Source organism: Elephantulus edwardii, unplaced genomic scaffold, assembly GCF_000299155.1.
Source record: "Elephantulus edwardii isolate Elephantulus edwardi_28Jun2011 unplaced genomic scaffold, EleEdw1.0 scaffold00151, whole genome shotgun sequence".
In the NCBI taxonomy this organism is placed as follows: domain Eukaryota; kingdom Metazoa; phylum Chordata; class Mammalia; order Macroscelidea; family Macroscelididae; genus Elephantulus; species Elephantulus edwardii.
In genome coordinates, this window is record NW_006399901.1 from 229,873 (window position 1) to 244,089 (window position 14,217).

General features: G+C 57.8%; 2 protein-coding genes across 2 annotated transcripts in view; one reads left to right on the forward strand and one right to left on the reverse strand.

The window, feature by feature from the left end:
- The first annotated feature begins 3,469 nt into the window (after window positions 1-3,469).
- CABP7 (calcium binding protein 7) lies at window positions 3,470-9,751 on the forward strand. The gene is made up of 5 exons (XM_006894875.1): window positions 3,470-3,613; window positions 8,022-8,322; window positions 8,950-9,062; window positions 9,342-9,495; window positions 9,624-9,751. Exons 1-5 carry the CDS (start codon window positions 3,470-3,472, stop codon window positions 9,749-9,751), a joined length of 840 nt encoding a protein of 279 aa, XP_006894937.1.
- A 1,307-nt stretch (window positions 9,752-11,058) lies between these two features.
- ZMAT5 (zinc finger, matrin-type 5) overlaps window positions 11,059-14,217 on the reverse strand; it is a 13,279-nt gene continuing 10,120 nt past the window's right edge. The window contains exon 5 of the mRNA XM_006894770.1: window positions 11,059-11,188. Coding sequence (XP_006894832.1) covers window positions 11,059-11,188 — 130 coding nt within the window. The remainder of the gene's footprint in view (window positions 11,189-14,217) is intronic.

Genomic DNA, 14,217 nt, shown 5'->3' on the forward strand with positions numbered 1-14,217 from the left:
CGCGCGGGCCCCTGGGCGCCGCGCTGGGGGTCGCAGAGGCGGCGAGGGAGGCTCAGCCCCTGCCCCGCGGGTCCCCCAGCGCTGCGGAAACTTGCCGGCCCCGCAGCGGGGTCACGGGGCCGCGCGCCCGCGGTGACAACAGTGCTGCAGCGCAGCGGGCCGGGCCAGGGGTCCAGGCTGCGCCCCCCGCGCCGGACGGGGCCCGGAGCACCCGCATCCTGATTCCCTCCGCGGCGCCCGCCGGCGGCTCTGCGCTCGCATTGGCATTCCGCTCGTGTCGCTTTTTTTTTTTTTTTTTTAAATCCAATCTGCTTGGGCAGCGGAGAAGGGGGAAAGGCGACTCTCCTGCTTTTGCCCGCCCGCAGGACCCTCCTGCAGCCCCTTCTGCGGCCGAAACCCCCTGCCTGCAGCCCTACGGGCGACCCTCCGCGGGAAGCGCTGGGAAGGCGGCCCGGGAGGCGGTGGCGACAACAAGTGGCCGGATTGGGCAGCTCGGTCGGTCGTGATAGCCAAGCCTTGAAGGGAAGGACGGAGGGGCCAGGACTCAGACGCCCCCAGCCTCTGCGCCCCGGGGTTGGGCGGGAGTCTCCGAGAGAATGCGCTAAGAGAGAGGAGAGCAGGGCCGGGGGTGTCCTGTGGGCCTGGGGAGTCCGGAGCGGCCTGCGGGGCTCTGTCTTTCTGGGTTGGAGGGAGGTGCTCTTTCCTTCCCCAAGACCTCCTGGTCCCCATGTGGTGGTGGGATCTCTGTCTCAGGGGAATCTTGGCCCCCTGGGGTCTGGTTGTTTGCTGTTGGAGGAGGAGTGGGGACAGCCTAGGGACTGGGTCTTTCAGGGTACCTTGGGTTGGGGGGACCTCAGTGAGGTCCTGGGGCTTTGTGAGAAGCACTGTATGGGGGCCATCTGAAAAGTCAGTATGGCCCGAGAGATGCAGGCAGGAGGGCGATGTGGTGGGGCAGCCTCCCCTCGTCCTGGAGCCCTAATAGGGACAGAGCCTGGGGGAGTCAGACTGTGTTGGAGGAAGATTCAGAAGGAGAAGGCAGCCCCCCCACCCCCCACTGCACCACAGGCCACAAGCCATCTGCTCTTCACCAAGTCCTCCGTGGTCCCTAGTCGTGGGGAGAGCCAAGGAGAAGGGTTTGTGTTTGTGATGAACAGGCAGGTGGATGGTTACCGAGGCCCTGAGTTACTCATCCCAGCTTCCTGCCCAGCTAGGTGGATACCAGCTGTGGGGAGGGGACTGAGGAAAGAAGGGGTGACAGGAGTGAGAGGGCAGGGGTAAGGCACAAGCCATCTCTCCCCTACCTTTGTCCCCTCCTGTACTGGGCCACCCCCTAACCTCCAGCCCCTTTTCCCTCCTAATAGCCCTTTACCCTAGACACATGAAGGGGGTCTGCATGTCCCTCTGCCACTCATTTCATTCCCTTCCCCTGCTCCAAGCCATCCCCATCTTGACCCTGGCATCGTCACTCCAGATCTCCCTGGGTCCCTCTTCTGACTCTCAGTCCTGGGGTGCAGGCCATGAGGAAGAGGGAAAACTGTAAGAGGGCCAAGAGCAGGGGTGAGGAGGGCAGGGGGTGGTGGTGCAGGGCTAAGGAGGCTGCGGGCTCCTCTCAGGCCTCCTGGTGGCGATGCTGGCAGGCACCCAGCGGCGTTAGTCACCAGCCACACCAAACTCCATCCCTGTTTCTCTCCTGTCCTGGGAAGTGGAGGGGCGCTGGTGCAGGGGGCATCTGAAGGGCAGGGCCCACCCTGGGGCCAGGCACTGGTCCCCTAGGGCGCTGTGGCTACGGGTGAGAAGTTCTTCACCACAGTTCCCTTTCTTGGCTGCAGGCACCTCGAAAAGCCCTCCTCTCTGAAGACCAAGCCTCAGCGGATCTGGACCCCCAGATCCCCTGTGGAACTTGACTGCGTTGTCTGGGTGGAGAGGGTGACCAGCCCTGGCCCAGGTCCCCCCTTAGGACCCTACCCTTCCAACTATCCCACTAATGCCCCTCACCCCAAAGCAGTGTGAGTAAGGCCCACGTCCTTTCCTGGGAGGGTGCCCACTGGTGGGGGAGCTGTGCCTCGCGTGCCAAGAAAAGGGAGCCCAGCAGCTGGGGACGGAATACTGCAGACAGTACATGCCGCAGGAATCTGGGGGGCAGTTTGTCTAAGTGAGTGGGAGGAGGACGGGGGTGGGGAGGAAGGGAGCGTGGAGTTCTGATGTGAGCATCCTGGCCAGGCAGCGCCAAGTTCAAGTCTCTGTGCTCTGGACTCACAGAGTGACCTTGGGCCATCCTTTGCCTCTTTGACCTCAGTTTTCCCCTATGTAGAAAGGAGTCAGCATTGCCCCTCCATGAGACTGATGACAGGGTATGGGGGAAGTGCTGAGCACGGGGCCGGGCAGATGGTGGGCGCTTGGGGATGTAGACACACAGAGGGGGATAAAAAGAGCTGGAATGTGTAGGGACGGGGCCAAGTCCTTCAGATTAGGGCAAAGGTGTGTGGGAGGCTGGGCCAGAAGGACAGAGTGGGGTTCAGGAGTTGGTGGACATAATTTGGCAAAATGGGCCAAGTAGCGGCTAATTGGTCCTTGTGAGAAGGCAGCGACTCCCTTCATAACACCCACAAGGGCTAGGACAGCACACAGTAGAGACCTACAGAATCCTGGGGCGGGCTGGTGTGACCTGAGCAGACACCTTAGGGAGCCTGTAGAATCCTGGGGCTGGTTCCCATTTCCTGAGCAGACGCCTTAGGGAGCCTGCAGAATCCTGGGGCTGACCCCGGTGGCCTGACAAAAGCCTTAGGAGCCTGCAGAATCCTGGGGCTGGTCCCTGTGGCCTGAGCAGAAGCCTTAGGGAGCCTGCAGAATCCTGGGGTTGCCTGGGGTGGCCTGACAGAAGCCTTAGGGAGCCTGAAGAATCCAGGGGCTGGTTCCCGTTTCCTGAGCAGAAGCCTTAGGAGCTTGCAGAATCCTGTGGCTTGAGCACCTAAGAAGGGATAGGAAGGGATGACTCTGGAGCAAGAGGGACAAAGAGTCACACAGGCAACTAGCCACCCAGGCAAGGTTCCAGAGGTGGCCCTTGACCTGCTCAGTCAGTGTAGTTGAAAGTGGGCAAACGAGGACCTTGTGGGCAGGTGAGAGGGAGCTGCATTCTTAGCCCTTTTCCTTGCAAGTAGAGAAGCCACCTTAGTATATAGCCCAGAAGCGCAGGGTGGCCAAGCATGGGGCCTGGGATGAGTGCTATGGACAGCACATCTTGGTAGAGGACAGTCACTGCTACCCCTAAAAACCTTAAGCCCATGGGGTCCCCCTGCTCATCTCAGCGCCACGAGTTGGGGGAGAGCTATGAGCTTAGAGAGTGTCAACAGGATGTGGTGGGAGGGGAGGGTGGCATTCTGGAATATAGGTGGCTCTCTCTGCCAGCTGCTCCTGGTCAGGCCACCCCATGCCAAGAGGGAGTGGGGACCAGAGTGAGGCTTTCGGGGAAATGTGCCCAGACTTCAGCGACCAGCAGGAGTCACGTTCCCATTTCACAGACGAGGTGCTGGAGCCTCAGCAGAGGTCACGTGGCGGCCTTCGCCAAACCCAAATCCCAGCTCAGCTTCCTGTCCCAGTGCCAGCCCGGATGCCAGTGAGAAGGACGCCAAGCGTCCCTAGCTCACCCAGTCCTCCTTCTCCTTCCGGCTCTGCCATCTGAGCCGATCTGATTTATGGTGTCCTGCTCAGAGCCAGGCCAGCTAAACGCTCACGTGTCTAGTTCCCGTTCAGACCCCTCGCGGCCCTGTTGTCCAGGTGAGCAAATAAACACTCGCCTAAGGCCGTTTGACCAGGAGGTAGGAGAGCTGGGATTTGAACCTGGCTCTGTGTGACTTGGCGTGCAACCCCCTCCTTGGCCTCCATGGTGGGTGGGAGTCGGCTGGGGTTGGGGCAGCGTGTGTACGACGGAGCGTGGCTTAATAGACACAAGGACCCGGAGATGCGTTTACCTAGTGTTCTTGGGAGGATAGCTCACCCCAAGAAACAGCCCCTTACGGTTGCCCACACACCCCACATGGTGCCCTTTGCTTCTTGTTAGGTGCTGTCGAATCAATTTCAATTCCTAGTTGACCCCTGTTCACAACGAAACGGGACACTGCTGGGTCCTGAACCCTCCCCACCTTTGTTACTTATGTGTGAGCCCATTATTACTGCCGCTGTCCGTCCATCCCGTGCAAGGGTCTACTTCTTTTTCACTGACCCCCTAATTTAGCATGATCAGGGACCGGTCCCTATGAAAACATGTTCAAATTAAGTGGAACAAAGTCTCGCCATCCTTGCTTCTAAGGAGCATTGCGAGATGTACTTCTTCCAAAACTCATTGCTTCCGTCCTGCATTCTTTGACTTCCCTTTGCCCTACACATATCCCTGGGCTCTCTGGAAGGGGTCAGGGGCACTGTGGGACAGCCTGGACTCCAGCTCATGCAAAGGGAGGGGTCAGCTCCCACTATTGCTCCTGCTGTGGGTCCAGGGCTTGGCCATCCACCCCGAAACCCCCAAGCGAACACTGAGCCTGCTTGAGCTCTGTGCTGTGAACCTGTTTTGGTTCATAACAACCCGCCATTGGCTTCCTGGCTGTAAATCTTTACACAGTCTTTACTTCCTGTAAATCTAAACCTGTTCTTCCTCATCTTCCTCCCAGGAAGTGGCTGGTGGCTTTGAACTGCTGACCTTTTCTGTTAGCTGCCTCTAGGTTACTCACCTTCTTCAGGTTTCTCTTCCTGAAACCAGCCCCCAGTTCCGTCCAGTGATGCTCCTCTCACCCCACCCTCACTCGATCTCCCTCTCTGGACAGTGGAAATGGTTCAGTGGCCAAACCTTCAGGTTGGGAGACCTGGCTCTCATTCTGGCCAGTGCCCTTCACTCAAACCACTCCTCTCTGTTAGTGGAGGTTTCCGTGTTTGCTGTGATGCAGGCTTCAGAGAAGTTTCCAGACTAAGATGGGGTAAGGCAGAAAGGCCTGGCAGTCTCCTTCCAAAAATGAAAACTGTGAACCACCGTGGTCTGATCTGTGATTGTGTAGGTGGCACAGGATCAGGCCGTGTTTCGGGCTCCTGTCTATGGGGTTGCATGAATCCAGTTGATGTGATGGTAGCTAAACAGAAGCAGGTGACCCATGGAGTGGGTGAGGTGGGGAGCTCCGGGGGGCTGGACTAAGGGTACAGCAATATCCTCAACTTCCCCTTCTTCAAGCTTTTGGTTTGCTTGGGGCTGGAAGCAGGGGCTTTGCCCTTCTCAGGATGGATTACAAATGAAGAGGAAACGGGCTTTATGCAAAGAGACACATCAACTGTTAGCTCCCGTCTCCAGGAGCTCAGATGGGTGGGCTTCCCCAAGCCAGGCATTCGTTCACTTCATTGCCAAAGCATTCGGCAAATGTCCCTGCTTGGACAGTAAGCGCTGTTCAGGGAATGTGGACACAGATGTAACGCAAACCTCCTGGCTGGGATGACCAGTGTCAGGACACGGAGCGTAGGAGCCCTGGCAGCGCAGAGGAGGCCTTGAATCAAGAAAGGTCTTAGGGAGACGGTGGTGTTGCTTGAGCTGAGAACCTTGATGCCAACCAAGTTCACCATTAGAAACCCAAAACTCGAGTTGGAACAGACCGTCCCGAGGGTTCTCAGAGGCTGTCAGTTATACAGGCAGAGATTGCTCATCTTTCTCCCTCAGAGCCCATGGTGGATTTGAACCTACCATTTGGGGGTGAGCAGTGAGGCTCCTGTAGACTGCAATGTCAGAGCTCCCTAAGTTTTCCAGAGTGAAAGCAAAAAAGGGCATCTTTCTCACAGCCCTGAAGGAGCTGTGATCCTGGGGCCCACCAGCACTAGAGGGGCCCCAAGGATGGAGTTCAGGACCCCCAGTGTGGGTAAGAACTTGACTGGCTCTTAGGTAAGGATTTGTGCTGCCAGCCCAAAGGCACGCAGTTCTAATCCATCAGCTCCATGGAGAAAGATGGGCAGTCTCCTCCTGTGAAACTGACAGCTTTTAAAAACCTCCTGGAGGGTCAGCTATGTTGGTTCTGACTAGATGGCACAGAACTATCAGGTGAGTAAAGCTTGTGCCTGGGCAGGAGGGGCGTCACCACCAGGCTGAAACCCAAATGGGGGGGGGGGCTGGGCATGTACGTGCGTATGCAGCCAGTGCCTAGGTCCCTCAGCAACCTCAAAGCTGCCAGCCTCTGCTTACACACCTTTGGTGATGGGAGAGCTCACTGCTGTCTTGGCAGCTCAGGAGAGCACCAGGTGGGAGTTGGCCTGCCATTCCCAGTTCTCGGCCTTGTGGCTAGGAGGCCAGCTTGTCAAGTGGTCTCCGGGACAGGCAGTTTTGGGGTGAGCAGGCCTAGCGATGCAGGGAACTCAGATGTGGTGCTCCATCTGGACATGGATGTCCATCTGACCTCCAGGCCTCAGGTGCAGATGCCTGGTGAGAAATGTGTCATGGAGTTGGGGCCTTGGCCATGTTGTGTGGCTTGAGACATGTGATCACCTTCTCTGAGCCACAGCTCCCATGCCTCTCAGATTGGGGAAGGATCCCACATGCCGTTTCAGGGGTTCATGGGCCTCCGAGGTCCAGCCTTGGGCCAGCCTACCTCCTGTTTCCTCCAGAGACAGCCCTGCTCCCACATTGACCCTGGGAAGACCCCCTATACCCTCTGGGCCTCAGTTTCTCCAATCACAATACAGAGTATCTCATCTGTCTGCAGCATGAGATTGTATCTGCTGAAACCTTGTCCAGGGAAGCAGCTCAGGCAAAGGCCAGGAGGCTGGTCAGTAGATAAGGAGACCCCCAGGGAGCTGCAGCAGAGAGGCCTGGCATCTGGGGAGGTGCTTCCCTGTGCTGACTGGAGGCTGAGGCTGTGCACTGGTTGGCACCATGGTCTCATGGGGCAGGAGTGGTGGTCCCTGGGGAGGCATGTCAGGCCTCTGCTGGGGTTGAGTGATAATAAAGGCTCACAGATTAAACCGACAAGACAGAGTGGCGCTCCTTCATAGTTTCTGGGTGTTCTTGGTAAAAGCTGTTGGCATAGCCCCACGTTGTTGAACCAGTCGCTGCCCAACTGGCTCTAATGCATGGTGACCCACGTGTGCCACTGTAGAACTGTGTGCTGTCGGCTTTGCAGTGGTTGATTTAAAAAATGTGTGTGTGTGTGTGTGTGTGTGTGTGTGTGTATTTATATTTCCAGAGCCTTTCTCCCAAGATGCCTCTGAGTGGCTTTGAACCTCTGACTTTTTTGTTGGCTGCTGAGTGCATTAACTCCGAGTGTGTCACCACCCAGGGACTGCTCCACAATGTCCATTTATTTTCCTGTGGCCGAGACAGAGGCCACCAGGGTGCTCCTTGGAGGAAAGGGTGGTGACGTTTCATCTCACCAGGTTTGGGGCATGTTGTCAGGAGAGCCCTTGGGAAAAGGCCAGCATGCTGGGAAGGGTGGAGGATCGGGGAGGAAGTCCCTCCACAGGAGAGACTGACACCGTGCCTGGAAGAGTGGGTGTTGCATGTCAGAGATGGAGAAGATGGCACAGGACAGGGCAGGGTCCATCCAGATCTGCTGGTCATGAGGCCGCGGCGAGTCACCTAACAAGACCGAGGCTGGCCCAAGGTCACACGTTGAGTTGTTGGATTGGTCTTAGGCACTGAGCTCTCCCTATCCCTGTGTTCCTCAATTTCCCTCTCTAAACAGTGGGGCCAGGGTGACTGTCCACATCTGAGCCGGGCCGGGCCAGGCCAGGTGGGGTGCCTGCAACTCCCACCTTCGCCTTCCCCCAGACCTCAGGCTTCGGGAGGCAGTGCGTACCAAGCTGTCAGCTCATTAGGCCCAGCCGCTGCTACCTCAGGTAGCTGCCATTAGCGACTGCTGGCTGGTGTTAACGAGCTGGGCCCACCCCAGGAGGTAATGCAGCGGCTGGGGCTGGGCGGTGCAGGGAAACCTCTGCAGTTCACAGCCCTGACCCAGGGAGTCCGGTAGGTTCCTGCTGAGGGCTCCAGGGTACCCCTAAACCAGGATCATCGTCAGTGTGCCGGGGAAGCTGGCATTGCGGGCCCTGGCACTATCCAGGCCTGGGCACCCCTTTACTATCAGATCAACCTGGAGGTTCCAGGGGCACTGGAAGTGGGTGTCGGGGCAGGGCTGACTCTAGACATCTCTCTGCTCCTCCCAGAGATCCGAGAGGCCTTCAAGGTATTTGATCGAGATGGCAACGGCTTCATCTCCAAGCAGGAGCTGGGCACGGCCATGCGCTCCCTGGGTTACATGCCCAACGAGGTGGAGCTGGAGGTGATCATCCAGCGGCTGGACATGGATGGTGAGCCCTGGCTTCGATGTCCTTGCCTGTCACCTGGGCAGCGTGGGGCATTTGGGGCCTGAACCCCTGAGGCCACAGCCTCTACTTCTGGCTGACCTCACCCTGGGACTCTCACTGCCCCACCATGTGAGCCACCCCAAAGCTCATGTCATGTTGTGGTTGGGCCTGGACCCATTTCTCAGCCTGGAGAACTGAGGCCAGAGAGACTGGGTAACCCAGCGCTGCCTAGGGGCTGTAGAGGCTGCCCTTTTCATTCTCTATGCAAAGAAATTTTAAAAGTAGAGAAAAACAGTGTATAATAACCATTCAATAATAAAAATCATTGGTCTTATTTACCCCTAGCATTTTACAAAGGATCACTAAGAACGGTCAGTGGGGCATGTCCTCACCCCTTCGCCGCCCCCTCACCTCCCTGTCCCGAGCAGATGGAGCCCTGTGCAGGTTACCATCTGTTAAGCTCCACGTCCCGTGTCTGGGGTACTCGGGCCTCGCACCCATGAGAGACAGTAGCAGCGTTTGCTGTGGTGGGTTCAGAGTAGAATGAGAGTCTCCTGTGGGCCGGCCCTGTTCTGAGTCAGGGCTCCGCTGGTCCAGGCTGCCCACTGACTGGCGCTGTGCCTGCCCTAGGTGACGGCCAAGTGGATTTTGAGGAGTTTGTGACCCTCCTGGGACCCAAGCTCTCCACCTCAGGAATCCCAGAGAAGTTCCACGGCACCGACTTTGACACTGTCTTCTGGAAGGTATGTCCTGGTTGGCTGGCCCCAGGCGTGGGCACGCCATGGAGCGTCATAATGGGGCCAGAAACGGTCCAGCCCACGCTGTAAAGGATGTCCACGAGGGTCCATCTGTTGGACATACGCCCCCTAGTGGGCTCCCTAGGCGGGAGGAGAGGGTGCTGGTGGAGGACTGAGCATGGAGTGAGTGAATGGGTCCCAGCCCTCCAGAATCTGCACTGGTTGGGGGATACTGGGCAGGGGTGGTGGCTTTGGGGGTGGCCAGAGCCCTGTCTCCCCACCAAGTGCGACATGCAGAAGCTGACGGTGGACGAGCTGAAGCGGCTGCTGTACGACACCTTCTGCGAGCACCTGTCTATGAAGGACATTGAGAACATCATCATGACGGAGGAGGAGAGCCACCTGGGCACGGCTGAGGAGTGCCCGGTGGACGTGGAGAGTGAGTCACGGGGCCCACGGGGCGGGGGAAGCCAGGGCTCGGCGGGGGGCTCCGGGGACCTCCCGGCCTGCGAGCTTCAGTGTCCCTGTGTGCCCTGTCTTGTCTCTCCCACTCCCCGCTGGCCACAGCCTGCTCCAACCAGCAGATCCGCCAGACGTGCGTGCGCAAGAGTCTCATCTGCGCCTTCGCCATTGCCTTCATCATCAGCGTCATGCTCATTGCGGCCAACCAGGTGCTGCGCAGTGGCATGAAGTAGGCCCTGGCGGGGACCCACCCCGTCTGGCGCATGCGGTGCACGGGGCTCGCTCCACACCCACTGCCGCCTGCAGCCTGTCCTCCCTCAGCCGGCTCCTGGGCCGCCCGCCGTCACCGAGTACTCTCAGGGCCCGGATGCTGGCAGCCCCCACCTGGGCCTTGCATGGAGCCACGGCCTGCTGAGGAGGGCCTGGTGGCAGCTCCGAGGACTTCTCTCAGCCCTGCCTGCACCCCTGCTCTGCCCGTGTCCCCCACACCCGGCCTGTATGTAGCACTAACTCTTCCCGCTGTCTGGTGGCTCTTGGGAAATTAAGGAATTTGTGCAGGAGCCCCAGAGCCCTAAAGATCAGAGGGGCACTCTGTCCTCAGAGAGGGTAGCCACCTGTCCAGGGTCACACGGTCATTGTGGCCCACACCCCTGTGGTTAGCCAGCCTCCTCTGGACGAGGGTCGGGGGCCAGGGTCTCCCTGGCATTCCCTCCCTGGCATGGCCTGAGCAGGCTGGGGTCACTGAATTAGTCCGTTTTCACAGATAAGGAGCCTGATGCTCAGAGGTTTGGCCTCAGTTCCCCCTTCAGCAGGGATCTTCCCGAGGGCAGGTCATGTAGGATGAAGCATTAGAGGTGGGCCTTGGAGCCCCCACCTCCTGGGTCCTTCAACCCGAGGGCTACATCAGCCTCACTCCCACCCTAGCCAGAAGCTAGACCGGAGGCAGAGTTCTATAGGCTCCAAGAGGCCTGAGCCGCCTGTGTGACCACCGCTGGCCAGAGGCTTATCCAGGGTAGAATTCCTGGAAGGACCCGTGCCACCCCCAGGCCAAGGGACCACCCAGGAAGCTTGGGTAGGCCTCTTCCAAGTGTAGGGCCTGCACTCCTGGCTCCCTCCTTCTCTAAGCCCCAAGACAGAGACCCTGTTCACGCCCTGCCCGCACTGAGCCACCCCACGTGCTTGGCACCAGCAGAAGGGGGGCTGCCAATCTGCTGGGCTGGAAAAGGAGGTGGAGTCACTTCTCAGCAGGGCCCGGCTGGCCTTGACTCTGCCAGTCCCCAAGGAGGAGCCCCTCTCATTCCAGCCCTGCCCACCCTACCCAGGGCCAAAGACCGGAACTACGATTGGTGACAGACTTTATCAACATCTTACATGTCCTGGGAGGGAGGAAGGGAGTGACGCCACCCAGCTCTTATGAGAGGAAGCGTGGCCCCTGGTGGGGATCCCGAGTCCCATCCATCAGTCCAGGCTGTGGTTTCAGGGGCTCTGTGGGGGCCTCCCTAATTCCTGTCTTTGCTATGAGAAGATGGCAGGAAAGGGCTCAGCCCCATTGGACGTTGGGCTGCGGGGGCCACCCTCCAGGCGGGGGTGCCCTCAGGGATGGTGGCAGCTCCTGGACCGGCGGCCAGCCCATGGGGTACTGGAAGATGGTGGTGCTGTCGGGTTCAGCCCTAGAGAGAAAAGAAGACAGGGAGACAATTAGGTTGGGAGGTGGCCTTTGTCCACATCACAGGGATAGTGCGGGGAGAGGTGGAAACCAATGACTTCACCTCTCGGGACTGAACCCCAGGGAAGAACTGGGTCATGGGCAGAGATCTGTGAGTGACAAGCATGACAACCTCTAAATGAAATAACCTCGGTGTCCACCTGTGGGGGGCGTGGGTGACCACGTTACGCAGCCCATGGCAGAGGCCCCCTCGGCCTGTGTGGAGTCCTGCCTGACTTATATGCACTGACCAGGGAAGACGTTATGACGTACGATGTGAGATGGGAGAAAAAAAAAGCAGCTTATAAAATAATGTATATAGCATGACACTATTTTTGTTTAAAGATATATAACATATATAAATGCATAAAAAAATCCTGAACGAGACAACAAAAGGTTAATAGTGTTTCTATTGGAGTGGTGCGATCATGGTTGATTTTTAAACTTTATACTTCTTCCAGTCGTTTCTTACTCACAGGGGTCTGAGTCTATAAATCTTTATGGGAAGAGACTCCCCGTCTTTTTCTCTTGGAGCAGCTGATGGACTTGAACCTTTGTGTTAGCAGCCCAAAGTGCAATGCAGTACATAGACCACAGGGTCCTAACAAGAAGGCCTTTCCTCTAGAGGTGATGTTGTTATGTCCCATTGTGTCGGATCTGATCCATAGCTGACCTTTCAGCAGGTGTTTAGAGGCATTTACTCTCACAGGAAGAGACTGCCCCTCCTCCTGCAGAGCAGCTGGTGGGATTTGCACTGCATGCCTTCTGGATTGCAGCGCAGCTTCTTGCCACTAGGCCACCAGAGCTCCCCCTAAACTTTATACTTCGTAAGAGTTACAAACACATCAGCCTTGGAAATTGGGGCTGGGGGAATAATCTAGAAATTTTTAGAAGCCACATTTCTCATGCTACTCCCCGCTTCCCCCAAAAGCCCTTGGCTCAGCAGTGTCCTCAGAGCCTGGGGGTAGCGACCCTTTTTGGTCAGGCATTTTCTGAGTCAGTCTGGGCAACTCCTTCCGGGGAACGAACTGAGTGAATTTCAGTGGCAGAGAACAGGCCCAGATCTGTCAATCTCCCCAGCATTCTCATCCCAGACAGGGAACCCCTCTGACCAGCTCAGAGGCTCCAGCGCCCCTTCTCTCAGGCACTGTGAACCTCTTGTCCCCCTCCCCTGGGAATCAGTCTCTCCCTTTCTAGACTTTGCCGCTAGTAGGTGGGGGTCCCCAGACACAGCCATGCTGTGCTTTGTGACCCAGTTCTACTCTGCATCAGACATTATGGCTGGAGACCTCTCAATCTTTATATGCATCCCATTTTACAGATGAGGCAACTGAGGTATGTCTAGGCAGCTGTTCAGGGAAAGACGACAGAGGGTGAGGATGCAACTGAGACATAAGCTTCGGGAACCTGACCCCACCTCCCCACCTGCCAGGCCCACTGACCAAGGTGCTGGCAGCTCCTGTCAGTCTTGTGGTCTGGTGACCAGTCCCAACGTGGATGGAGGTTGGGGGTCGGGGAGCTCGACCTCCCCCCCGCCCGCCTGTCCCCGGGGCCTGTCTCTCCTGCTCTGGTGCAGGCCCTCTAGGGCTGCCTGGTGTGAGAGGACGGGGAATCCCTGCTCAGCTGGCAGCGGGCTGCTGGAGGGAGCGGAAAGCAGCTCTCTGTGATTTATGGCGCTGGGGAGACTTCATCAACTCTGCCTGCCCAGCCTCAGAGAGCGGTGGGAGTGGAGGAGGCTGGCAGCCATGGGGAGGGAGTGCTCTCTTTGGCTGCCAGGCAGAAGGGGCTCCCTGCAAGGCTCCCCCAAGGAGGGAGTGAATGCAGAACCCCTTCCCCTAGAAGATGAGCAAGATTCCCTGACAACTCCTGGGTGCAGGGCTTAGCCAGGTATCCCAGCACCCTGAGGGCCCCAAGACGGAGGGCAAGTGTGTGCTCAGAGATGCCTGCACACAACACAGCCCAGGCCCCAGACACTGGGGAGCCTGGGACCCGCAGAGCTCGCCCTCCGGCCCTGCACGGAGCAGGCTGTCCGGGACAGAGGCACTGATGTGGCCTTGCTCTGGGTTGGTGGTTTCTCCGGTGGCCTGTCTCCTCCTTATGTACAAGGACAAGAACAACTCTCTCTTGCCTCTCCCAAACAGTGTCCTAATCACACGAGGCGGCTGGTCCAAGAGGGGTGCAGGAGGGGGTGGAGATTAAATGGGATAAAGTCACAATCTGAAGCGCCAACAATGGGAAATGCTGGCGATGGCCTCGTGCATGGTGGGTCAGTGGGAGGGATTAGTCTGCAAGTCTGAGGCGGCCTCCCCCCTCCCTGCTTCAAGGTCAGTCTGCTGAAGGACCTCAGGGTTTACAAGACCATCCTGGGTTTACAAGGAGCACTGGTCCAGCTGACCTGAGGTCCAGGTGGCCCCCAAATGGGCCAGGCACACATGCCCTATGCTCTGGGAGAGGAAAGACAAGGGACAGGGGGCACCCTGAGGTCCCCAGGTTTGTCCCATGAAGGCCTCACGACAGCAACACCTGGTGATAAACCTCCAGATTGGGGCTTTGTCCCCCTGAGCACTCACTTTTGCAGCCATACACTGAGTACTTGCTGGCCTGGACCTGTGCTGTGGAAATGACAGCAGTGACATGGCCAAAGAGCAGAAGGGTATGCCCAAGTGGGGAGCCCTTCTGCGGGGGTGATGCCTCAATCAACACTGGAAGGAATCTGTCAGCAAAGAGGTGAGTAGGAAAAGCACACACACGGCACCCCCAGATAACCCCAAATTGGAAGCAGCCAGCACATCTAAGGAAGGTGTCCAGCATCCAGTATGAGTGGCACGGGGGCCAGATGGGCAAAGACAGCACGTGACCACCAAAGGGACACGTTAAGTACTGTCAAGTCGGAATGGACCTATAACTGACTCTCCACTGAGAGGCAGTAGATTGCACAGGAAGAAACTGCCTATCTTTCTCCCATGGAGCAGCTGATGGATTTGAACTGCATAC

Excerpts from the sequence above, each read along its gene's own strand:
- CABP7 (XM_006894875.1), top strand. The coding sequence starts at position 3,470 with ATGTGCCCAGACTTCAGCGACCAGCAGGAGTCACGTTCCCATTTCACA. Across the intron at positions 9,063-9,341 it reads TTGACACTGTCTTCTGGAAG|TGCGACATGCAGAAGCTGAC; the intron begins GTATGTCCTGGT and ends CTCCCCACCAAG. Across the intron at positions 9,496-9,623 it reads GTGCCCGGTGGACGTGGAGA|CCTGCTCCAACCAGCAGATC; the intron begins GTGAGTCACGGG and ends CGCTGGCCACAG.